Here is a 25150-nt window from a genome sequence, read left to right as displayed (position 1 = left end):
GAGCAGGGTATTGAAGTCTCCAACTATTATTGTTGGAGAACTATTTTTCCCTTCAATTGTCAGTTTTTGCTTCACATTTTCATGTTCTGTCAGGTGCACAAATGTTTGTTCTACCTACCTGCTGTATAGTTTATTAATATATAATGTCCTCCTTTGTTTCTTGTAACTTTTTTTCATTTAAATGCTATTTTGTCTGATATTAGTATAGCTACTTCTACTCCCTTTTGGTTACTATTTGCATGGAATTTCCTCTTCCTTTCACTTTCCTTCTATTTGTGTTTTTGGATCTAAAGTGAGTCTCTTGTAGACAGCATATAGTCGGATCATGTGTTTCTATCATTCTGCCAATCTCTGTTTTGCTTGAAGAGTTTATTTTATTTACATTTAAAGTAACTACTGATAATGAGGAACTTACTTCTGTCATTTTTCTATTTGTTTTGTGCCTTTATAGGTTTTTTGACCCTCATTTCATGAACTAATGTGTTGCTTAATGATGGGGATATGTTCTAAGAAATGCATTGTTAGGTGATTGCATTGTGTGTACATCAGACTGTACTTACAAAAACCTAGACGGGATAGCCTACTACATACTTAGGCTATGTGGTACTAATCTTATGGGACCACTGTTGTATATGCAGGCCGTCATTGACTGAAACATCAGTATGTGGTACATGACTGTACTGTCTTTTTTGTCTAGTTGATTTTTTGTATTGAAATGTTTAAATTCCTTTCTCATTTCCTTTTGTGTATATTCTATAGCTGTTTTCTTTGTGGTTACCATAAGGACAACATTTAACATCCTAAAGTTATAACACTCTAATGTGAATTTATAGCAGCTTCAAGAACTTCAACAACAAAAACTCTGCTCCTTTATAGCTCCATCCCCACCCCTTTTGGTTGTTGACGTCACAAAATTACATCTTTATACATTGTGTGCCCCAAAACATAAACTAATTCTTTTAAGTGTGTTAGTCTCTTAAAATTATGTAGAAGAGATTTGGAGTTACAAACCAGTTGGAAGACTAGCTTTTGGACTAATAATTTTTTCTTCAAATGTCTCTCTCTTAAATCATGAAGACAAAAAGTACAGTTAAAAACCATTGTTAGGGGCCACCCCATGGCCGAGTGGTTAAGTTCGTGTGCTCTGCTTCAGCAGCCCAGGGTTTTGCCAGTTCTAATCCTCGGCATGGACGTGGCACTGCTTGTCAAGCCATGCTGAGATGGCATCCCACATGCCACCACTAAAAGGACCCACAACTAAAAATACACAACTATGTACTGGGGGGCTTTGGGATAAAAAGGAAAAATAAAACCATAAAAAAAAATTGTTAAAATACTAGCTTTTAGGATTACCCATGTATTTACCTCTGTTAAGATCTTTATTTTCCATACAGCCTCAAGTTAGTATCTAATAATCCTTTTCATTTGCATGACTTGAGTGCCAGAAATGAATTTTATATTATTGAGTGCTGGATTTTATTGTGTCCTTTAAAGAGTTTTAAACTTTTGTTCAGATACCCAAGTTACTTGGGATTGGTTTGATCCTTTAAGGAAATCCTTTGTTATGAAGAGTCAGGAGCTGTCTTTAGGGCTAATTTAGACCTACTACTAAGGCAACACCCCTTCTGAAGGCTGTGATTCTGTCTCTCTCCAGTCTGGCTGATGAGAATTTACACTATTCCTTTCCCAGTGGAAACGCTGCTCTACTGCTTTCCAGTGGTTATTCCAGGAACTCTAGATAATTTTACCATACAGATGCAGAAATAAGTACTCAGCCCAAAACTCAAGACTACTCATCTCTAGAACTCTCTGTAAATCTCCCTCTTTTCTAGTACTTTATCCCACAACCTCTAGCCACTTCAGTCTTCTGAACTTTGATCTCTATCTCCATAACTCAAAAAGACCACTGGAAAAAATATTAATCTACACACCCAAGAAACTCAAGAAAACCCAAAGGGATCCACACTTAGACACATCATAGTCAAACTGTTGACAGACAGAATCTTAAAGCAGCAAGCAAACAATCTGAGCAAAATGCTAATTTCACATTTGCTTATGTAATTTCCTCAGAGAAAGATGAACACAGAAAAACGCACCCAGTTCAATCAATCTGCCTAAGAACAAAACGCACACACATCTCAAAACACCTAGCTACATCATCTCACCTTTACAAGCCAAACCCGTCCACATCTGGTGTTACAACTTTGTCAGATTTCAGATAACCCTCCTACCACTTTGCAATTACATCAGCGGCAACTTCCAACATAAACTTCCACAAACAAGCTTCAGGTGTTTTTCAAGGTAAAGTAGCATATTTAATATATCTGTATTTCTTAACAATTTAACATGTACAAAACTTTTTACTAGGTTCCTGTTATGTGTGTCGCTGATGAAATTTGAGTATTGTGCCCCATCCACATTTCTTAAGTCCTGTGGCTTCTACTGCACAATTTTGCACATCGTGATTTTTAGGTATATGTCATGTGATAGAACTGACTGTAAGGCAAAACGTCAATAACTGTTAAATTTAGGTGGAGGGTATATGATGTTCATAGTATTCTTTAAACTTTTTCTATACATGGAAAATTCTTATACTAAGGCGAGGGTGAGCAATGAATAGCACTCAAGAGAAAAAAAATACGTAGAACTTCTGCCCCATTAGGGTAGAGTCATCCTTTCTCATTATTAAAAGCATACCTTTCAAATATTTAACAGGATACATTTCTCATCATTGCTTTGGTATTATATAACTATATCAAACTTCTATTTAAGCTTTCTTATTTTGTCTTCCATTCCCTAAAACTGGCTTATTTTGTAAACTGTTATAAAATGTCAAACCCTAAATGAAATAGTGGTTTAATTTATATCAAAACAAATTTAACAGAACAAATGATTAAGAAACATTTGTCTTGGAAGAGTTCCTTTTAAGAATTTTATTGGGGCCGGCTCTGTGGCTGAGTGGTTAAGTTCGCTCACTCCGCTTTGGTGGCCCAGGGTTTCGCCAGTTCGAATCCTGGGCGCTGACATGGCATCACTCATTGGGCCATGCTGAGGCGGTGTCCCACATGCCACAACTAGAAGGGCCCACAGTTGAAAATACGCAACTATGTACCAGGGAGCTTTGGGGAGAAAAAGGAAAAATAAAATCTTAAAAAAAAAAAAAGAATTTTGTTATATAAACCACTTGTTTATTTAGGTATACAGGTATCGCCCAAGATACACAGAAACTTGTGCTGAGTAACTCATAAAAGTACCAATATAAATAATTATGGACTAGAGAAGTATTTTGACTAAAAGTTTTTAAAATACACATTTCATTGTTTTATGGTAGCCAGAAAAAGTGTATTTTATAGCATGCTCCTAATATCCATTAAAATGAGAATTATTGAATTATTAAATTCCAGACTATCCAGAAAGTCATCTATACATATGAAGACTTACCATTTACCAAATTAGTTATTTTAGTTAACTACTTGTCAGATACAAAAGAGGCTTTCACACTAGTTGGCTAAAATTCTTTCTCCACAAATGAGAATCCCAGTTGCTTTCATTAACGTACCTTGTGAAATACACAAGATTGGAGATGGTGGGAGTGATGCCAGATAACACAGGCCCAATTTGTGGTCCCTTTAAAGGTCTGGCCTTTATCCAAAGGCAATCAGAAGCCATGAAAGCTTTTATAAAGGGGAGCGCCTTACAAGTTTAAAAAGGTCACTGGCTATAGTGTGTGCAGAATTGATTGAAAGGTGGCTAAAGTGACGGCAGCGACTAATTAGATGTTACACTATTCATGACAAGAGATGCCTGGATCAGGACAGAGGTAATAAAGATGTTTAAAACCACGGAAACAGGACTTACTAGTTAAGAATCCCTTTTGTATACGTAAGATTTGCTATGTATATACATACACTTTTATTTGGAGAAAGAATCCCAATTAACACAACAGTGGTTACTCTTGGAGAAGGGGATTAGGATGATAGGATGGTGGGAGCCTTTCATTTTTCACTTTCTTTGTGTACTGTTAACTTTTCAAATAGCATTTATAGTACTTTGATTTTTTATATAAATGGGGATTATCAGAGTGATAAGCATATTGGGCCATTTTTTGCTTCTCCATGCTTCCATTTAAAAAACAAACACCACTTAAAGTACTCAGGATTAAGCCCATGGAAGTCAACATGTAAATATAAAGTCATTTTTTTCCCTTTCTTATATAGGTTTTTCAAGAGTATCAGAAATAATAAAAGGCTGGGAGGAACAACAAATTCACCTTTTCAAATCAAATATTTAATATTTTCATAAATTGCTGTCAATACAATTTCAAGCAAATGCCAACTGGAAGACCAGGCCCCAAGAATTCATAGAGGAAACAATCTTCCAAACAACAAGGAACACCAAGGCGACCTTCCACTCCAGCTGCACTATTAGCGGCCATGATGGTGCCAGTCAGCCAGTGTTATCCAGATTACCGAGTGTTTACCTGACAAGAGAAAAACTTAAGTTTCAAAACTTGTAATGACAGCATTTTAAGGATGGAAGATGTTTAAGGCAATTATCCAAATCTCCCCTAATTTTACAGATGAGAAAAGATTATAGAAGTATGAACTGTTATCACCTTGATGACTAGTAAACTAACATTTACTGCCCACCCTAAAAACGAACAAACAAAAAAACACCTCTTCAAAAAATACACCTTTTTGACCCTGCAGGAAAATACACAATTTATATATACTTACTACATCATCAATTTTCAAGATGCTTCGGACAGTTTCAGTTGCTAGAGTCAGTGCACTGACTGAAACCAAAAGAGGCTGGACAACCAGTTCCTCCAAAATGTTGGAAATACCACCCTGCAAATCAGCACAAGTTGCTCTTAGTGTTTGTAATTATACAAGTCACCAACTACACTGTCACCAGTATGCCTTAAGCCCTCTTCTAAACTAGTTTTCCCTAGGTCTAGTCAAGAGTAAGATTCAACTAAAATTTGGAAAAACTGAATTGATGCTGGATTCCCCAGAGCCTGACTCAAAAACAACTCCTTCTAAGTATCTTTTATTCAAAAGTATCCTGGCAAAAGTTAGGTAGATGATCCTAGTAATTCTAAGTTATAACATCTTTATGCTCAAATCATCTCTGAATCCTAAATTCTGACTATGACCAAGTCTGTCCTAACCTGCATTTACCTCTCTCACTTGCCATTTTTAAATTCTTACTGCCACTATCCTAATCATTTTTATCCCAGGATTACTGCTGATGGCCATAACAGGCAACCCCATCTCCAGTCTTCCCTCCTTAATATACTCATCTTAGCCTCCTGGTTAAAAAGAGCTTTAGTGGCCCCAAACTACACTGGAATTAAAAAAACATTCTAGCTTTTATCTGATCTTTCCAACCTTAAAGTCCACTATATCACCACCATATAACCTCTGCTTTGGACAAAACGAGTAACTTCCTGGTCCCTCTCACCTCTAACCCATTGCTTACACATTTGAAATTTCCTCATCCCCTACCAACCAAAGTTGTATGTTCATAAAGCTTTCCCTAATCAGGTAGTCCTTCCTCTGGAATTCTGTACCATTCAAAAATTACCATCTTGGATTTTCAGAGTTTTTTTCTATTATGTACTATTTGTCTTCTCAGTAAAAGGAGACATTAATTAAACACTAATACAAAAGGGGAAATTATTACTGTTCTGTGTTTACCCTACAGAACCATACTAAACTGGTGCTCACAACAGTAACAATGGTTAATATTTACATAGTGTTTATTATACACCAGGCATCTTTGTAAGAGCTTTCTAATTAGTAACACATTTAAGCCTTACAACAGGCCTATACGGAATCTACTAATTGTCCCTGTTTTTACAACTGAGGAAACCAAAGCACAAATTAAATAACTTGCTAAAAGTCAGTCAGTAAGTGACAGAATTAATGAAAAATAAGACTTCTTAAGGCATCATCTTTATTCTCACTCAATGGTATACATTAATCAATCTGCAGTTCTCATTTAAATCCAGCGTTATTCTACTTATTTTCATTCAGCAGATGATTATGAAGCTTTTAATATTTTTTATACTAATCAACATTTTCTGCAATAATTAAAAATTAAATTATTACCTTTCGGACATTAATGCCTGTAGTTTTTTCTCCTTGGGCATGACGGTTTCTTAGTTCTGTCACCGTAGAAATGGGATTCAGGCCAGCATTTTCAGCCAGTGTAGATGGAATGACCTCCATAGCATCTGCAAAAGCTCGAACACAGTAGGATTCCATACCACTCAATGTTCGTGAATACTCAGTTAACCGGAGGGCCAACTCTATTTCTGGAGCACCACCTCCTGCAATAAGAGCTCTGAAATTCACAAATACATTTTTAGCTTATTTTATCCAACGGAAATTTATACCTTAAAATAGTCAAAATACAGAAATTTTAATGTTCAAAATGTTACTTAGTAATTTATATTACCTCTTCTTCACTAAACAGCGAATAACACATAGGGCATCATGAATAGAGCGCTCAGCTTCTTCAATCACCAATTTGTTCGAACCACGAACCACAATTGTAACTGTTTTTCCAGGGCTTGTACAGCCTGTAATCTTTAGTAAACAACTCCAAATCAGGTATTTGAAGTAAGGACTAAAATAAACAAACAAGCCAAACCCCCAGCAAATAAAAGCTTAATTATAATACTGTTACCTTGAGCAGTTTGCCAGAACCATTTAAATTGACCTCCTCAGCTAACTCGGCTGATCCTAGCATGTCAGCAGTGAACTGGTCAATGTGAGCAACTGGTTTGGTTCCAATTGTCTGGGGAAAAAATGGCAAATCCACAAATTGAGGCAATATCTGATTACTGGACATTTTCATACAAACAGATGTGAAGAATATTTTACCTTACAAATGAATTCAATGTCTTCTCTTTCAATATCCTTAACCACCATAATCTTCATTTTGTTCAGGAAATGTAATGCAAGATCACTAAGAGCATCTCTAAAACACAAAATCAGCAATTATGTCACTGCTTGGTTAAAAAAAAACCCATTTTGCTGTTCGGCCACCTTTTAAGGATTTCATTATTTTACCGTTGTTTAAATGGCCAATGACTCAAATTATTTGTGAAGGAAGATGCTTTACATAGTAGTTTACCAAGTTTATAAGCTCAAAATCTTAACTACAATTTCCAATGGGTAGGTTAAAATGTACCCCAACGACAGTATTTGGAAAACACCAGGTAATCGTCATTTTTCTTAATACTAAATGAGTACATCTCTGATAATTAAAACTTTATTGATAATTCATGAATTTAGGATTAAGTATGATTAATTCAAGACTCCACAAATTTACACTTTCCCAGAAATTACCTGGAATGATCCTCTTGACAACTCTGATACTGGAAGGGTGAATATCACTATCCTTTTACAGATAAGCAAACAGTTTTGAGAGCAATTTACTCAAGGTTACTACCTATTACATGACTTGGGATTAGAGCCAGGTATTTCAACTCTTCATCAAGGTTTCTATATAAAATGAGCATCCACAGAACTTTTTGGCATAACATAATATATTGAGTACATGGGAATGTGTCTACCTATTATAAGAAAACATTGGAGAGCAGAGGGGGAAAAAATCAATTCAAACTTTGGAGAATTCTTTCAATTCACAGACTATCCAGCATTTCCCCAAAAAGAACTTCTAAAATTTCAAGGCAAGCAATTACATGGACCTTTAAACAGATGCCTCTTTTAGCTAGCCCATTAATTTTAGACCAAGCTTAGCTTTTTACTTGATATTTAGAATCTTGATCTAGAAAGATTATATGTCCCACATTTAAATTACCACAATGGGATGAGAACTCACTTTAGAGGATTTATCAGAATACAACAATGCCCCAAAATGCAGATTCATTCTGGATTTCTAGTGGTTTACCCACCTCAAATGTTTCCTAAAAAAATGCTAGAGGGGATGCAAAACCAATTATCATTAGGAAGTGAACAAAATAAATAGCCCCATACCTTAGAATAGACTTCTGGATGAGGAGGACATTACATCCTGTTTTTTTAATTTGCTTCACTAAATTTAGAATATAGGCTCTCTCCTCTCGCAGCACTCGGTCCATCTGGACGTAGTCTGAAACTACTATTTGGTTATCCATCTGTTTAGAAAAAGAACATATTAATAATTTGCATTCTAAGAGTTTTTAAGCAAAAAAGTAAGATTTTTAATGAAATATTATGTGTAGTATAAATTCAACCAAATTCATACCAAGCAAATTATATAGACATGCATAGAAAAGGTCTAGAGAGATGAATATGCACCAAACTTAACTCAGAGTTTTTATTTTCATCTATACATCCTTCTGTCTTATTCATATTATTTACAAGTACATCTTTGGTAATCAAAAAATGAAAGATGATTATCCCATTTCCTGAATATGATAATTCTCTTCATATAAATATATGTATTACTGAAATAATTTGAGTTGCATCTCATTTACTCTATGACTTGTTACAAAAAGTGGTATGCTCAAAGGAGGTACCATGGACAAATCTTGTTTGTATCAAAGACTGATAAAACAACATTAATTTTTGTACGGGTTAAAATTTGGGAAACAAACGACTAAACAGGAAACCTATATGCCAACACAATGTAAAAAGAGAGCAAATGTGAGGTGACAAGATCAGCCACCTCTTTTAGGGAATGGCACTTAAGACTAATACATACGAAAATATCTTAAATAAAAAACTTCTGAAGAGTACGGATAATAAACTGGTTTAACGTTCCATTTCTGCAAATGTAGGACCAAGGATCTGCCCACTACTGAGGATGGGTGAAAGTTTCTGTTCTCAGAAGGCCAGAAAGAATTTGGAAATTCACTTAAATTATAACTTTTACATAACCTATTTTTATTATTTCATACATATCCCTACTGTTACTTATCTTCACCCGTGAAGTAAGTCAAAGCTCAATTTCAATGAATAGCCAATTTAGGCTATAGATTTGTTATGTTTGTCATTCAACAACTTCTACTTTTGTCTTAACTTTACTAATTCTTTTGAGATATATGCTTTTTTATCACTAGTATCAGCTTCTTCTATTTTTATAATAATGAACAAAAGTCTGAGTTATTAGAAAGTTAAACACATAAACAAGGAACCAATTTCATTTGGCTCTACTTACATCTGTTTTGGGAGCAGATAAGCAAAACTGAATAAGCCCAATCTTAGCCTTTTCAACTCTGGTTATGCCAGAATTTGCCACCTTTTGAGTGAGAACCAGCCCTTCTACCAACTCACAATCATCAATTGTCCCACTAAGAAAAAAGAAAACAAGGGGATAGTTAAGAGGGGGTGGAAATCTTTGAGGTTAACAGATTAAAAATCATCAGTCTAATAAAATGTGCTTCAGACACACACACATTTATTAGTGTCCCTTTCCTGAAACTCTTTGATCACACCATTGCACTGCCATCATAAGGGAATAGAAACAAATTCTTGAGATTCCCACATCAATACAAGTTCTCATGAAAACAAAACCAAAAAGAAAAGAGAGCTTTGTGACTTTCGTCTAGGTATTTTTCATTTAACTTATTTATTTATTTTTGGCAACAGCTTATGTTTACTTTAAAAATTAATTTTTATTAAAGTTATAATTAGAGATGCTTACCCAAGTTTCTTAACTATTTTAATATCTCTAAGATCTACACTAGTAGCTGTGGCTGGGTCAATCACTTTCATCACTGCATTTACACTCATTGGAGAAAGGAGACTTGAATACTGAGAGACAACCTACAATTATTAAAAAAAATAATAATAATAAAGTCAGCTCCACAACAGAAAAAGTCCTAGTTCTTTAATGACAAAGATATTCAAGAAGTAATCTTAATGACTTTTTTTGGGTGGGGCAGGGAATGGGGACATATGAGAAAACATTCCATATAAACTGTCTTTTCCACTCAGGTCAGTCACCAAGGACACAAAATAAAACATGTATTGTTTTCCTCTTTTATTAATATAGTAGTTGGGACTGTCTAGATTGCTAATAATTCTATAGGAAATCCAAAAAAACAAATTAATTTTATGGAGGTTTCCTGTCTAAAATGAATTTGTGACTGCATGTTATATTATGTGCACCCTGAATATTGAGAGGGCTGAAAAAATAGCTAATGGCCAACATTTATTAAGCGCTTATTACATGCCAGGCAGTGGTCTTAGCACTTTGTTCATATACTCATTCAATCTTCAGATGAAGAATCTGAAACAGAGTCATACAGCTTAGTTAAATGATGGAGCCAGCACTGAACCTCAGCAACAGAGACTCTATAACCAATGCTTGTAGCCATTATGCTATTTTGTCTACATCAGTTCTGGGGACATTAAACAATATCACTTAGTATCAGTAAGACTATCTAGTTCTCCTCTTAACATTCAAAGAAAATGAATGTATCAACATAATGCTGATAAAAAAGAACGGGGGGGGGGGGCTGCGTGACACAGGATATGATGGAAAACAGAAGGTGACATGAGTTCCCAAGTAACTTAAAAGAAAGTCACTGCTTTAAGTTTGATAACTAAGAAAAGCAGCATAGACAATTAGTTAAAAGACAGATCATAGATGGGCAGCCCTGTCTTGGGTCCAAGTCTCAGTTCCACCTCTTACTGGTAGGTCTTGGATAAGTTATTTAACTTCACTAGACCTATTTTCCCATCTGTAAAAGAGGGATACTATAACTTATCTGAAAACCTTTAAGGAGTAAATTTTACTTGAACTAATTCAGTTATACAAATTACTTTAGTTACCCTAGGCACTCTTCAGGTTTAACAGGGATGAACTGTATGGCATCAAAAATCACAGCATGAGAGCTGCAGTTCTTAATGAACCTTAAGGTGTAATTTTACAATGATCTCTTAGTGCCATTCTCACCTTTGAGTTCAATGAAGTGGCCGCACTATTTAACAAAGTTTCTCTGTCACTTAGTTCCACAGGTCGAGACATATCAGTCAATATTTCAATACCCTTTTCCAAAGCCTTCTGGAATGACTCAGAAATGATGGTTGGATGAATCCCTGCCATTTGTGAAAGTCTAGTTATTTAATTATAACAAATAAACTACATATTTGACATGACTTGAAAGATTTCTATGCATAAAAATTTCAAAGCAGTCATAAATTTTTAATTATTCTTAACTAGAAATTAACTTAGGCATCAGTTATAAATATAAGGGTTTCAATAACATGAACTGCTAATAATTTCCACTTAATTTGGAACACATCAATTATATATTCATGTGATACTTAAGACTGAAACCAACTTTATACTTTTCAAAACATCACAAATGTACATAGTAAGTAGAATATGTGACTGGAGAGTCGCTACTATGATTAAGCACTATTTACCAAAGCAAGAACTCATACTTCTCTCTCAAGTCACTGTTCTCATCTAGAGCCTAACATTAGTAACACCATCACCATTCAGTTTTGAAAAGCAAAGTTTTATCAAGTTCCATTCAAAAAGAAGCCTGGCAAAAAAAAAGATGCAAAAAGAAAAAATTTCTAATTCATGGTAAATATCGCAAAATTTAAACTAAAAATCCTTAATAAAAAGATTACCTATTCCAAATTAAATCTTAAATCTCTTATTATTTAACTTTTTGCCTTTGTTCAATTATAAAGCATGTCCTACCTACCTTTCTGAAGAAGTTTGGTACACGAATCTAAGAGAGAGCCAGCAATGATGACCACCGATGTGGTGCCATCTCCTGCTTCTATATCCTGAGCCTTAGACAACTCCACCAGCTAAGTGAACAGAACATGCCAAGTTGCTCAATGAAAAATTTGAGAACCCATTATCATCAATGAAATATAATATCAATGGCTTCACATCAGTTTCACAATTTGATTATCAACACTATAATGATTATCAACACTGTAAGATCAACATAATTTTTGACTTCTATTTGTTGTCCATCTTGGGTTTTGTTGAAAAATAATGACACATATTTGTGGCACATAAAATTCTGCTTATATACTTCCTCTATAAGAAGCTATGATTTCCAGTTCAGACTGTGGGTTGTAAATTTTTTCTTCCCAGCTACTTAAAAGTTCCTGTCAGAAAGCATGAATGATGTCATACCATGGGTACCCTGTAGATACGGAAGCTATGAAATGCGGCATTCCAGATGAGAGCAGAGTGCCAGTTGGAGTCCTTTACCAAGTTTATGTGAAGTGACCCAGTATAAGCACAATCTGATTCATTCTCAGTCATCTCTACATAACTAAAAGGGACTTTTTAAAGGATAAAAATTTCTTTCTAAGGAATTAGCTTTTGCTGATACGGTGACTTCTCACTTGACACTAGATTCATCATCATGATCCTTAAATTGCTAATTGTGTTTTTACAAACATCAGTGCAAGTTTAGACACACGATTTATTTTGCACACAATTAAAATTATTTTGCACTCTTCTACCTAACATTCATTGAACAAACAATTTGTACCATTTCATATTCTTATCTCCTCCTTCCTCAACTGTATGGCACATTCCTAGGGACAGGGCAAGCTGATTCCTGTTTTATTATGACCTTGAACTGAAGAGCATTATGTTAAGCACACAATGTATTCTAAAATTGTGCCTATCACAGAAAGAAAACATCTTCACCACGCTTACATGACATCATGTGACCAAATAAAACAAATTTAACTGTTTACCAAATATCAAACAATACACTTAAAAAAAAAAAAAACCTCACCTAAAAATTATACTTACCATTCTGGCTGCTGGATGTAACACCTGCATTTGTTTCAGAATGGTAGCACCATCATTTGTAATGGTCACATCACCTTTTCCATCTTGAATCTGGTAAGTTTGTTTTATTAAGTTAGTTATATTTCAAAAACTTTGTTTTCTTTACCCAGCATTAATGTGACACCCTAATTAGTTCTAATAACTTTAATATTTCTTAGTAGAGAAGTTAATTCATATTTGCATAGTGCTTAATTTCAAATTATCTTCCCTTACCTTAGTATAGTCAGGTGCTGCATAATAATGTTTTAGTCAATGATGGACAGCATATGACATGGTGGTCCCATAAGATTATAATGTCACCTAGTGACATTATAGCAGTCATAATGTAACGCAACACATTACTAACCTGTTTGTAGTGCTGCTGGTTTAACCAAACCTACTGTCCTGCCAGTCACATAAAAGTATAGCACAATTACGTACAGTACATGATACTTAATAATAAATGACTGTTACTGGTTTATGTATTTACTGTAAGGCTACACCATCTAGATTTGTGTAAGTACACTCTATGATGTTTACACAATGATGAAATTGCCTAATGATGCATTTCTCAGAATGTATCCCTGCCGTTTAGTGACACATGGCTGTATAATGATTTAAAAATATGTAGTAATAGTCCAGCTTTACAAGTGAAATACTTGGCTTTGTTCCAGGGTACTTAAAAGTGAAGAAATCTAGACACTAAGAGAGACTAAAACACATACTATAAAGAATCATTGGGCCGGCCCCACGGCTGAGTGGATAGTTTGCGCACTCTGCTTCGGCAGCTCAGGGTTTTGCTGGTTCGGATCCTGGGCGTGGACCTAGCATCACTCACTGGGCCATGCTGAGGTAGCATCTCACACGCCACAACCTGAAGGACCCACAATTAAAATATACAACTATGTACTGGGGGGCTTTGGGAAAAGAAGGAAAAATAAAATCTTAAAAAAAAAAAAAAAATCATCATTCCTGGTTTCTTATTAACAATAAGAAACAATACCATGGATCCCCAAAAAGACAGTACATGAATGTGGTGAACACAATTCTTCTTACAGTCAACATAATAACTTGTTCCTTAGTATTCTCAACAGAGGGCAACAGCATGACTAGCAGGAACAGATTTTAAAATATCCAGAGGGAATAATGATCTGTGTATCATCCAGACAATCCTCCATACTGTTTCCTTTATCTCTCATTTTGGATGTTAGCTAGCAGTGAATTTGAGGGTATGTTACTCAAAAGTTACTGGAATGTATCTGTTTTTCGGGTTTTTTTAAAAGATTTTATTTTTCCTTTTTCTTCCCAAAGCCCCCCAGCACAGTTGTGTATTTTTAGTTGTGGTCCTTCCAGTTGTGGCACATGGGACACCGCCTCAGCATGGCTTGATGAGTGGTGCCATGTCCACACCCAGGATCTGAATGGGCGAAACCCTGGGCTGCCGAAGCTGAGCACGCGAACCCAACCACTCGGCCATGGGGCGGGCCCCAGAATGCATCTATTTTATGCTGCCAGTCAACCAAGCTAGCACAGTTGAAATCCCACAGAGTTAGGTCACAGAGTTACATGAATAAGGAACACTGAGGGCTGGCCTGGTGGCACAGCAGTTAAGTTCACACACTGTTTCACTGGCCCAGGGTTCACCAGTTCAGATGCCAGGTGCGGACATACACACTTATCAAGCCATGCTGTGGCAGGCATCCCACATATAAAGTAGGGGAAGATGTGCATGGATGTTCGCTCAGGGCCAATCTTCCTTAGCCAAAAAGGAGGGGGATTGGCGGTGGCTGTTAGCTCAGGGCTAATCTTCCTCCAAAAAAAATAAAAATAAAAATAAAGAACACTGAACTCAAGCCCTGACACCTAGCCTTACTATACTTTCCATCTAGCTACATAGTAGGTAACTACTTTTGTGTATGCACTTTCATTGTTTAAAAAGCACTGAAAAACAGCACAAACACAGGCACAAAGATCAATGGAACAGAACTGAAAGCCCAGAAATAAAACCACCTATCTACCAACAGCTAATCTTCAACAGAGGTGCCAAGAACACACAACGGAGAAAAGATAGTCTCTTCAATAAATGGTGTTGGGAAATCTGGATAACCACTTGTAAAAGAATGAAAGTAAACCATTATCTCATGCCATACACAAAAATAAACTCAAAATAGATCAAAGACTTGAGGATAAGTCCTGAAACCATAAACCTCCTGCAAGATAATATAGGTAGTACACTCCGACATCAAACTTAAAAGAATCTTTTCAAATACCATGTCTTCTCAGATAAAGGAAATGAAAAAATAAATAAGTGGGACTTCATCAGACTAAAGAGCTTCCACAAGGCAAAAGAAACTAGATCAAAACAAAAAGACAACCCACCAATTGGGAGAAAATATTTGCAAATCATATATCCGACAAGAGGTTAATCTCCATAACTTATGAGGAACTCACACAAGTGAACAACAAAAAAAACCCAGCCAGATCAAAAAATGGGCAGAGAACATGAACAGACACTTTTCCAAAGAAGATATACAGATGGCCAATAAATACATGAAAAGATGTTCAACATCACTAATCATCAGGGAAATGTAAATCAAAACTACACTTAGATACCACCTAACACCCGTTAAAATGGCTATAATCACTGAGACTAAAAATAACAAATGCTGGAGAGGGTGTGGAGAAAATGGAACCTTCATTCTCTGCTGGTGGAAATGCAAACTGGTGCAGCCACTATGAAAAACAGTATGGAGATTCCTCAAAAAACTAAAAATAGAAATACCATATGACCCAGCGATCCCACTACTGGGTATCTACCCAACCAACTTGAAATCAACAATCCAAAGTAACATATGTACCTCTATCATCACTGTAGCACTATTCACAATAGCCAAGACATGGAAGCAAACCAAGTGCCCATCGACTGATGGTTGGATAAAGATGTGGTATATATACATATACATATATATACACATATAGATACACACACACACACACACAACAGAATACTACTCAATCATAAAAAAAGACAAAATCATGCCATTTGCAACAACATGGATGGACCTGCAAAGTATTATGCTAAGCAAACTAAGGCAGACTGAGAAGGACAAAGACCATATGATTTCACTCACATGTGGAATATAAACAAACACCTGGACAAAGACAGAAGTTCAGTGGTTGCAGGGGCAGGCACAGGGGGTGAAGAGGAGCACGTATATGGTGATGGACAAGAAATACGGTACAACTAAAATTTCACAATGATGTAAACTATTATGAACTATCCTTCTTGTGAACTCTAAAACATCCACTGCCAATCCTCCTCACTGTGGTGAGGAAGACTGGCCCTGAGCTAACATCTGTGCCCATCTTCCTCTACTTTACATGTGGGATGCCTACCACAGCATGGCTTGATAAGCAGTGTCCTGGTCTGCACCTGGGATCCAAACCAGTGAACCCCAGGCTGCCAAAGCAGAGTGCATGAACTTAACCTCTAAGCCACCAGGCCAGCCCCACATTTTACTTTTTAAACAGCACATCTTGACCCTTGATTGAGATCTTGCAGTATGGACAGCAGCACTCATTAAGTAATGAATGATTACCATTTTATCCATTCCTTTTGGTCCAAGGCTTGTTCTAATAGCATCAGCAACAGCTGTAAACAGAAGGAGAAAAAAAAAGAAATCAAGACTCTTTAGAGCACAAAGCATTTCTCTTCTCAAATAATTCCTGTGTCCTTATTAGGATATGGTGTACAACAGTTCACTGTGTCCACTAAAGAAAATACATCGTCTAATCAAAATCAACTAGAAACAGAATAATTATTTTACTCCTTTAATTGTATGACACTTCATTTTCTGTTGTTAAAATCACTATACATAGTACTTTGTCCTCTGCCTATGGCAGAATAAATTTTGGGGACTTACCTAATCTTCCTTTAAATATCAAAAGGGTACAATCTAGTTATGTGCTGGTTGAGGACTATTTTTTTCCTCCATTCCTTAAAACAAGCAGACCTCCTAACATACTATATAATTCACTTACTTGTTTCCTTCTCTCTCCTCTGACTATAGAGCAATTTCTGAGAGCAAAGACTTCTGTTCTCTAACGTGAAGCTAGTATATGGATGACTCAAGTAAAAAAAATACTTTTGACCCCAGAAAACCCAAAACCCCACAAAAAAACAAAACCAAAACAAAACCCTAAACCTTAACTAAAAAGCCAAAACTAAAAATCACAGCTTTTAGTCATAATTAGTGTGTTATGAAACATCTCTGAACAGAGTCCACCATTCGAAAGTTACTTATTATTTGTCCATGAGAAAGAATATTTGTTTTACTAATCCAGTTATTTTCCTAGAGAAAGTGGAATTGACAAACAGTACTTGATCCCCCTTTCTTTGACAAGTCCAGGACAAACGATTAAGTCCTCCCCTTCCTCACATACCACCTCACCCCATATACGCAGGCCTGAGACTGTGCCCTCATCATTTTTGTGTACTCCACAACTACCACATACTTCCTCCCATACCGTGTGAAGAATAAGACACAATCTTAACTTAAAAGGAAATAGTTGGTATAATTTAAAAATTATTTTCTACTTAATTATTTCATAATTTGGGGCTGCTGTTCGTAACTATCCAGTCAATTTTACCCTTTCAGGCAATTTCAGTTGACCTGCATGGCCATGATCCTACATGCAGACTAATTCACTTTAGAATGCGCTATTATTCATCTATGTGAAGACTCTAGAAAGATACACGGTATTCAAAAAAGATTTTACAACGCTTACATCTCTGAAGTTTAACATATCGTGTGGAGGACTCACACTGAGTAGTACTAGAACTACCACTCCTTTTGTGTGTGGTTTTCACAGCATCAACCAATGGGATTATCTTTTTGGTAACAGCTGGGCGGGCGGGCACCAGGCTCCTCAAACTAAAGATGCAACAGGCAGCAGCTTTTCTCAATTTGTGGGGTTTTGTCTGACTTGGAAAGACTAGTTGTGCCCCTTTGCTCAAACAGCTCTCCTCACTTAGAATAAAGGGTCAAGTTCATAGATAATTTAGGTGGTCTTTCCTTCCTATATGCATAGCTCCCTTGTCCAGCTTCAATTCACTGTGCGCTGCTGTTTCAAAGCTTACTAAAGTAAACCTCCTACTTTCTATCTTCCTTGTTTGTTGAAAATCTACCACATTATATAGCTCTTTTGACCTTCCGGATGGCCCCAGAATTTATCTAACACCTAATGTAAATTTAAGCTTCAACTGTACTCCCTGACAACTATCTATCAAATTTTATTTCCAGGTACATAAAATGACTTCTAAATCTACCCACCTGGTCACTCAAACCTCTCCAACTCATTAGGCCCCAATGAGAACTTATTCTCTTTTCTTCCATCATCCTTCCTCCAGTGTACCTACTTCTTTCAGCATCATCAGTACACCCTCAGTGACTTGGGCTGATGACCTCAAATATTTGTAAGGCTGTACTTTACATATGCGGCTCTTTATATGCTTTCTTATTTAACCCTCACAGCAAGTGCAGAGGTTAGCTATTGTCTCATTATGCTGAAGAACAATCTGTAGTGCACGAGCTATGCCAAACCCTTTCCAGGACACCAGGCCCTTCAAGATTGGGCCCGGTTCTACCTTTCCACTCTCATCTCACTTCTTCATGCACTTTATTCTCTAACCCGAGCGAAATACTCTCTGTACTCACTACACACAACGGGCAAGACCTCTACGTCCTTCTCACTTTTCCTTCCAGACTCTTCCATCTCAACCAGACTCCTCTTAATCCTCACAACTCTTTAAAAAAGCCAACATTTTCCTCCTCAATTTTATAGGTAAGAAAACCTGGGCTAGAGGTTAAAGGTCACAAACTGAGTTCTTAATTTCCACCAAGGACCAAATACTGTTCTTCAAAAACAGTGAACTGTTCACGTTTCTCGGTTTGCTGGTGTTTGGTTGCACGTGCAGAGAGGACATAAAAGCACAACGTAACGTTTCGTAATCATGCTTGCACGAGTCTGGTAAGTCGGTTCCCCACACCACGGTACAAGGGGCCCCGCCCCAATTTAAGCGCAGAGTTTACCCAATTTGTCTCAATAGTTGTGCCGAGCAAAGCTTATTTAAATGGTATTTTTATAAGAAGAAAACCGGAAACTATTGTGCAAACAATATTCTACCTGTGGACCTAATAAGCGCATAAGCGACAGCTCTTAAGTGTCAGACCCCAAGGGACCGCTGCATGCGCGCCTCGGCTGCTTTCTGCGGAAATGTGATGAATGGTGCACACCCAGAATGAAAAACGATGGGCGTCTAAACCACAGAATGGGGCAAGTCCAAAGGCCCACATACTCGGGGTCGGGAATTACCGGCAGAAAGCAGAAAGAGGGATCCCTTCACAGAGTTTCTTTCATGGAAGGACAAGGGGGGATCATCTGAACAAACAGAAAATGAGCCATGCCCACCCAACACCGGGGTGAGAGTGCAGAGCTCGACCCTGCAGGGCCGCGGGGAGGGCCCGGGAGGCGATACCTTTGGCCGCGGAGATGTTGCTGAAGCGGATCTGGGCCGGCTTATCGCGGTCCTGATAGGCGCTTTTCCCGCGGCCGCCGGCACCCCCGGCGGGCGCCCCGCTCCGGGGTGCCACGTTCTCGGGCATGGCAAGCTTGGCTGGGTCTGCGTGAGCTCGGGAAGGACGGATGGACGCGGATTCCGGCTGGCCGCGGAGTAACGGTACGCGCCCACAGCCTTCACGAACCTTCCAGAAGACTGATCCAGCGCCGGGAGGAGGAGGTGGAGAAGGGGTCCTGCCTGGCGGCGCGGCGCCGGCATGACGTCACAGGCTGCCCGCTGCGCGCCGGGTGAAGCGGCTGCGTCGCGGAGCTCGGGACTCAGAGCCGGTGTTGGCGCAGGGCGCTGGGGGTCGGGGGCGCGGTGGGACTGACTCACGCGAGACAGAAATGACAACCCGCGATTGTAAAGGCAGGAGTCGGGACACCCACATCTCCCACTCCTCCCTCCCTGGCCCTGAGGTCCCTTCCGTAGAGTCGAGCTAGACTGTCCACCAGGTGTTCTGTCTGTCCGGATTGCTCCCGAATGGTTGGGGCTGACCTGGTTTTTGCCGGGCCACGTAGACCTGTGTTTTATTCAGTTTTATTCATTGTGAAGGGTGGTCGGCGGGCCGCCCAGTGGCACAGCGGTGAAGTGCGCGCTTCCGCCTCGGCGGCCCCGGTTCCGGGTTAGGATCGCCGGTGCGGACATGGCACCGCTTGGCAAGCCGTGGTGTGGCAGGCGTCCCACATATACAGTAGAGGAAAATGGGCACGGATGTTAGCTCAGGGCCAGTCTTGCTCGGCAAAAAGAGGAGGATTGGCAGATCTTAGCTTAGGACTGATCTTCCTCAAAAATAAAAGGGGTGTCGCTGCTTTCCTTTGCTTTTCAGTGCTGGCGTTGGTTGTCTCGGTTTGATCAGTACTGGGTAGGTAGTAGAGATTTAAATACACCCTCATTAAATGTCAGAGAGTCTTACAAGTTTTGGAGCTAGATGACCTGCCAAATCAGGACTGCCTGTTTAGTTAGTACAATTCCCTCATTTTACGCTAGTTTGTTCTACGTAACATAGCCATTGACTCTTAGGAAACCTAAGCATTTTAAGAACGATCGTTTAGTTCAGTTAACGTTCTAGGCGGAGTGCTAAAGCCTTTACACGTTTTATCTCGTTTAATTCTCACGACAATGCTGTGAAATAGTTGCCATTATTATTTTTTTTAGTAGATAAGAGAACCGAAGCACAAAGAGAGCTGAAGCCCGAGGTAAACCAGTAAGTAGATGGAAGCAGTATTCCAGTACAGAGCAGTGACTTCAGAGGTCGTGAGCTAAACTGATGGGCTCTTGTTACCACTATATTTTAATATGGAAGTTTTTGCAGGTGAGGTTCATTCAGTATTCGTTCACAAATAATTATTCAGTACCTGTAAAGTGATAGGTGCCTGGAATAGGTTCAAGGACAGTTGTCCCAAGTACTTAATGCTGTGATCGTAAGGAACATTTAAAGCATTCAGGATATTAGCACTAGATGCATCTTCCTATGTACTCTGCCATCCGTAAGCCTCCGGGCCAGACTTCTTTTCAAAGGACAAGATTACTTTAAGTAGCCCATAAATATTGTGTAATTATTTGTTAAGACAACTGATGTAGTATGATGGAAACGAGTGTGTAACGATGTAAATAGTATTAATTTTGGGGTCCAAAATCCTAGTTTGAGTTCCACCTCTGCTACTTATTAGCTATGTGATCTTGTGCAGGTCATTTAAGTTTTCTGGGTCTCGTTTTCATCATTATAAAATAGTAGAATTGAACTAGATGATCTCTAAAGGCTTATTAAACTCTACTAGTTTTATCAGTGTGAGGAGTAGACCTGTCAGCCATAGAGGATGGCAGAATTTGGAAGATGCCATTATTGGCTTTTGGGGACAGTCTCCATGGGTATGACAATTGCTTTATCCGAGAGTTTTCAAGTTATAAATATTTTTATTTTTCTGTTACAACTGAAATTGGAATTATTTTTCTTCCTGGGCTTAAGCAGTAGGTAAATACTAAAACTTGATTGCTTAAAGGTTTTCGTGTATATTAATTCTCCATTAGAATGAGATTTCAATAAGTATTAAAACACACAAACTTTTGTAGGGTACTTTATATACACAAAGCACTCTTGCTAGTGAAGGATAGAAATATTGAAAAAAAATCCTATCAGATCCGAGCAGACTTATGGCATATATGGAAACGGCAATAACAATAGCCTTATAGAATTTCTTTAATGATTTGTAAAATAGGTTTTATAAAACGGTAATACTTGACCAACCATCCAAGTGAGGGTTCTCCTCTCTAGGATGGATACTCAGCCACATGCTGAGCCCCCAGTAATAGGCCTGAGCCAGGCAATGGGTTTGGATTAGAAAAGGAGGCAGGAATGTGTCTGTCTTCTCTCAGGTTTCCACTCCACTTCAAAGACTATTTTTTATTGTTATGTATTATCTATGTTTCTTATCTTCTGCATTAGTTTATGTTATTGAGACCATCATTAAGCCCTGTTTTCCTAATTCATATTATTTGCATCATTCATTTTTTAAGTTTAGGTTGCAATATTAACGTGAAGCCAAGTCTTGTTTCCTTAAATATATTTTGATTTCCCTAATTTTCCCTGAAAGGTTTCTAGTTTACATCTTTAGCACTTTGTAACCCTCCCAGTTAAAAGATCTGTGTCTGAAAATGGGAGAAGGAAAAAACCAAAGGAGGTGCTGACTAACTTGGAAGTTTCGTGATCTATTGTAAGTAAACAACTAGATTTTCTATCTAAAAACAGGAACTAACTAACATATAATTATTGTAGTATTATCAGGAGCTATAAAAATTGCAAATTTAGGAGGAAGCTTGGCACACGTTAGCTCAGGGCTAATCTTCCTCAAGCAAAAAAAAGGAGGATTGGCAACAGATGATAGCTCAGGGCAAGTCTTCCTCAAAAAAAAGCAAATTTGGGGGTAAAATAAGTGATTGCTGTTTTGGAGGTCTAGGATGTGGTGGGGCATAACATGAGAAGAGAGGCAAGCAGACATTAGATACTTCCTAATGGAAGATGAAACAAATTGAACTTAAATCTAATCAAGTTCCCAGATCTAGCTCCTATTTTACAGATTCACTCGACATACAAGGGTAGAAGAATATATTTTTAAAAAATGATATCATGAGGATACAATCAATAGAATCTAAACCATGGAAAACTCTTTAGGACAAATGACCTACAAGTAAATTGCAAGAAAATAAAAACAAAAAACAATGAAGATGGAAGCAGAACCTATAGGTTAAAAAAGACTTAGACATTAATTGTATTTGTCTGATTAATCAACTACTTAAATATTGAGACAGTTGAAAAAATGAAATAGGTTTGTGAGACAATTGCAAATTTGAATACTGATTGATATTTAATAATTGATTATTAAGAAAGTCTTATATTTTTATGTGGAATAATGTATTATTTTTTTAAGAGCCTATCTTTTAGAGAATCATACTGAAATATTTACAGATAAACTTAAGATATCTGGAATTTTTCAAAACGAGAGAAAAGGGAGAAGTGGATGAGAGTAGAGATGGAACAAGATAGGCAATGTCTTGGTATTTGTTGAAGTTGGTGATGGGGACACAGGAGCTGGTTATACTATTGTTTTTACTTTGTATGTTCTTGAAATTTTCCATAAGAAAAAGTTTTTTTTAAAGATGCTTGGGGGACTGGCCCCATGGTGTAGTGGTTAAGTTTGGTGCACTCTTTTTTGGTGGTCCAGGTTTGTGAGTTCAGATCCCAGGCGTGGACCTAGACCACTCCTCAGCCATGCTGTGGCAGCAACCCACATATAAAAACAAAAATAGAGGAAGATTGGCACAGATGTTATCTTAGGGCTGGTCTTCCTCAAGCAAAAAAGGAGGAGGATCGGCAGCAGATATTAGCTCAGGGCTTATATTCCTTAGCCAAAAAAAAAGAAGAGGGCAGGCCTGGTGGCATAGTGGTTAAATTTGCGCACTCTGTTTTGGCGGCCCAGGACTCACGGGTTCAGATCCCAGGTGCAGACCTACGCACCACTCATCAAGCCATGCTGTGGCAGCATCCCACATAGAAAATAGAGGAAAAGTGACACTGATATTAGTTCAGGCCAATCTTCTTCACACACACACAAAAAAGCTTGGACACTCAAAAGTTAAGACTAGGTTTCTCCAAATATTTTCAGCGTTTCCAAAGTCAATCCCATTTTCTAAATCTTTGAGTCTGAATTTGAATTAAAATATTTTAAAATGCAGAATGAGAGTTTTGTTCTGTTACAATTTCATTCCAAATGCTCGCCGTGATAGCTATTTTGATTAGCACAGTTCATTGAAGGATAAAAGAACACACAAGCTATGTGGAGAGGTAGCCCACAAATAAACTGAGCTCCTGTGTGCTCTGAACCATCATCTACTCAGTCACCTAAACCAGAAACCTAGGAATCATTCTTTTCACTCTTCCCTCTACTCCCTCATCCCAAACCTGCTAATTCTACCTCCTTTATGTCAAGAGTCCATCTCACATTCTCCATCCTATGTGCAACTGCCTTAGATCAGACCTCCATCAGCATCTATTTGATTACTGTAGCTTTTGGCCTCCCCTGCTTCTCCAGTTCATTTGCCACTGTGGGGGATCAGAATTGGCTTCCCCAAAGTGTGTCTCTTTGGCTTGATTATTTTTAAAAACAAAAGACTCAGAGAGAAACTTTGACTTTCCCCCTAACTGCCTAAAAGAGTTTCAGATAGAAGGCCTGTTCTAGGAAGGAGCTAATACCATAAGATAACTATAGTATAAGATACACGAGGTGTGGTAGACAGGGTGGAACCCAGCAAGGCCCATGTAATCAAAGCCCTGTCCATCTCTCATTGTCTTTGCAAGGCATGGTCAAGAGTTGTTTAGCAAACATTTGCTTTTCCATCTGCATGTGAATTGCCTTCCTCCCCTTTAAAGTCCCAAATCACTACCGCCCCCCCAGCCCCCCCCCCCCCCCCCCGTTTTCCGGGGTTTCTCCCATATATGTATGTTATTAAATTTGCTTGATTTTCCTCCTGTTATTCTGTCTCATGTCAATTTAATTCTTAGACCAGCCAGAAGAACCTAGAGGGTAGAGGAATAGTCTTCCTCCCATACCCCACACTGCTACCACAGAGGAATCTTTTAAAAACTCAAATCTGATCTTATTACTCCTCTGCTTAAAACCTTTCAGTGACTCCTCAATGACCAATTATAAAAATTGGCATTACATGTAAACTCTCCATGTCTATGATCCAGGCCCTGTCTGTCTTTTCAGGTTTATTACCCTAGGCTCCTGGTTTCACTCTTGCTGCTGTAGGGGAGGAAAAATATCTTTTTCTTTCTACCCTTCTAGATTCTTGGCTGGGACTCTGTAACAAAAAAAACTTAACCAGAGAAAAACATACACATTTATTTAAATGTAAGTTTTATGTGACATGAGAACCTTGATAAGGAAACGAAGACCTGAAGAAATGGTTAAATCTGAGCATTTTTGTGCTAGATTTGATGAAGAGTAGAAAGCTGTGGGAAAAGGTGATAGGACAAAAGGATATGAGCTATGGGTAGTAAACTGGGAAAGCTTAGCAAGGTCTGTTGGTTCAGATTCCTCTTGGTGTCCCTCTGTCTTTGAAGATAAGAATGCTCTGCCCATAGGGAGGACACCTCTCACATGAGGATCTTGGGACCTGCTTCGGGGAGAAGTAGGAGTCAGAGTCCTTCCTGCACCTGTTGTTTTTCAAATTCTGTTTCTATGTTCCTTC

At 38.0% G+C, this 25150-nt stretch overlaps 1 protein-coding gene across 1 annotated transcript; it reads right to left on the bottom strand.

The window, feature by feature from the left end:
• Positions 1–4265: 4265 nt before the first annotated feature.
• Positions 4266–19994, bottom strand: CCT4 (chaperonin containing TCP1 subunit 4). The gene is made up of 14 exons (XM_023619031.2): positions 19319–19994; positions 16380–16432; positions 12763–12852; positions 11684–11792; positions 10921–11063; positions 9664–9785; positions 9178–9310; positions 8013–8152; positions 6894–6990; positions 6697–6807; positions 6466–6596; positions 6117–6351; positions 4737–4850; positions 4266–4480 (listed from the first exon to the last, which is right to left on the bottom strand). Exons 1-14 carry the CDS (start codon positions 19443–19445, stop codon positions 4466–4468), a joined length of 1620 nt encoding a protein of 539 aa, XP_023474799.1. The 5' UTR covers positions 19446–19994; the 3' UTR covers positions 4266–4465.
• Between the last annotated feature and the right edge of the window lie 5156 nt (positions 19995–25150).

The sequence above is a fragment of the Equus caballus genome, chromosome 15 (genome assembly GCF_041296265.1).
Source record: "Equus caballus isolate H_3958 breed thoroughbred chromosome 15, TB-T2T, whole genome shotgun sequence".
NCBI lineage: Eukaryota > Metazoa > Chordata > Mammalia > Perissodactyla > Equidae > Equus > Equus caballus.
The sequence above is the reverse complement of the archived record's forward strand: the minus strand, read 5'-3'. Positions and strand labels throughout refer to the sequence as shown.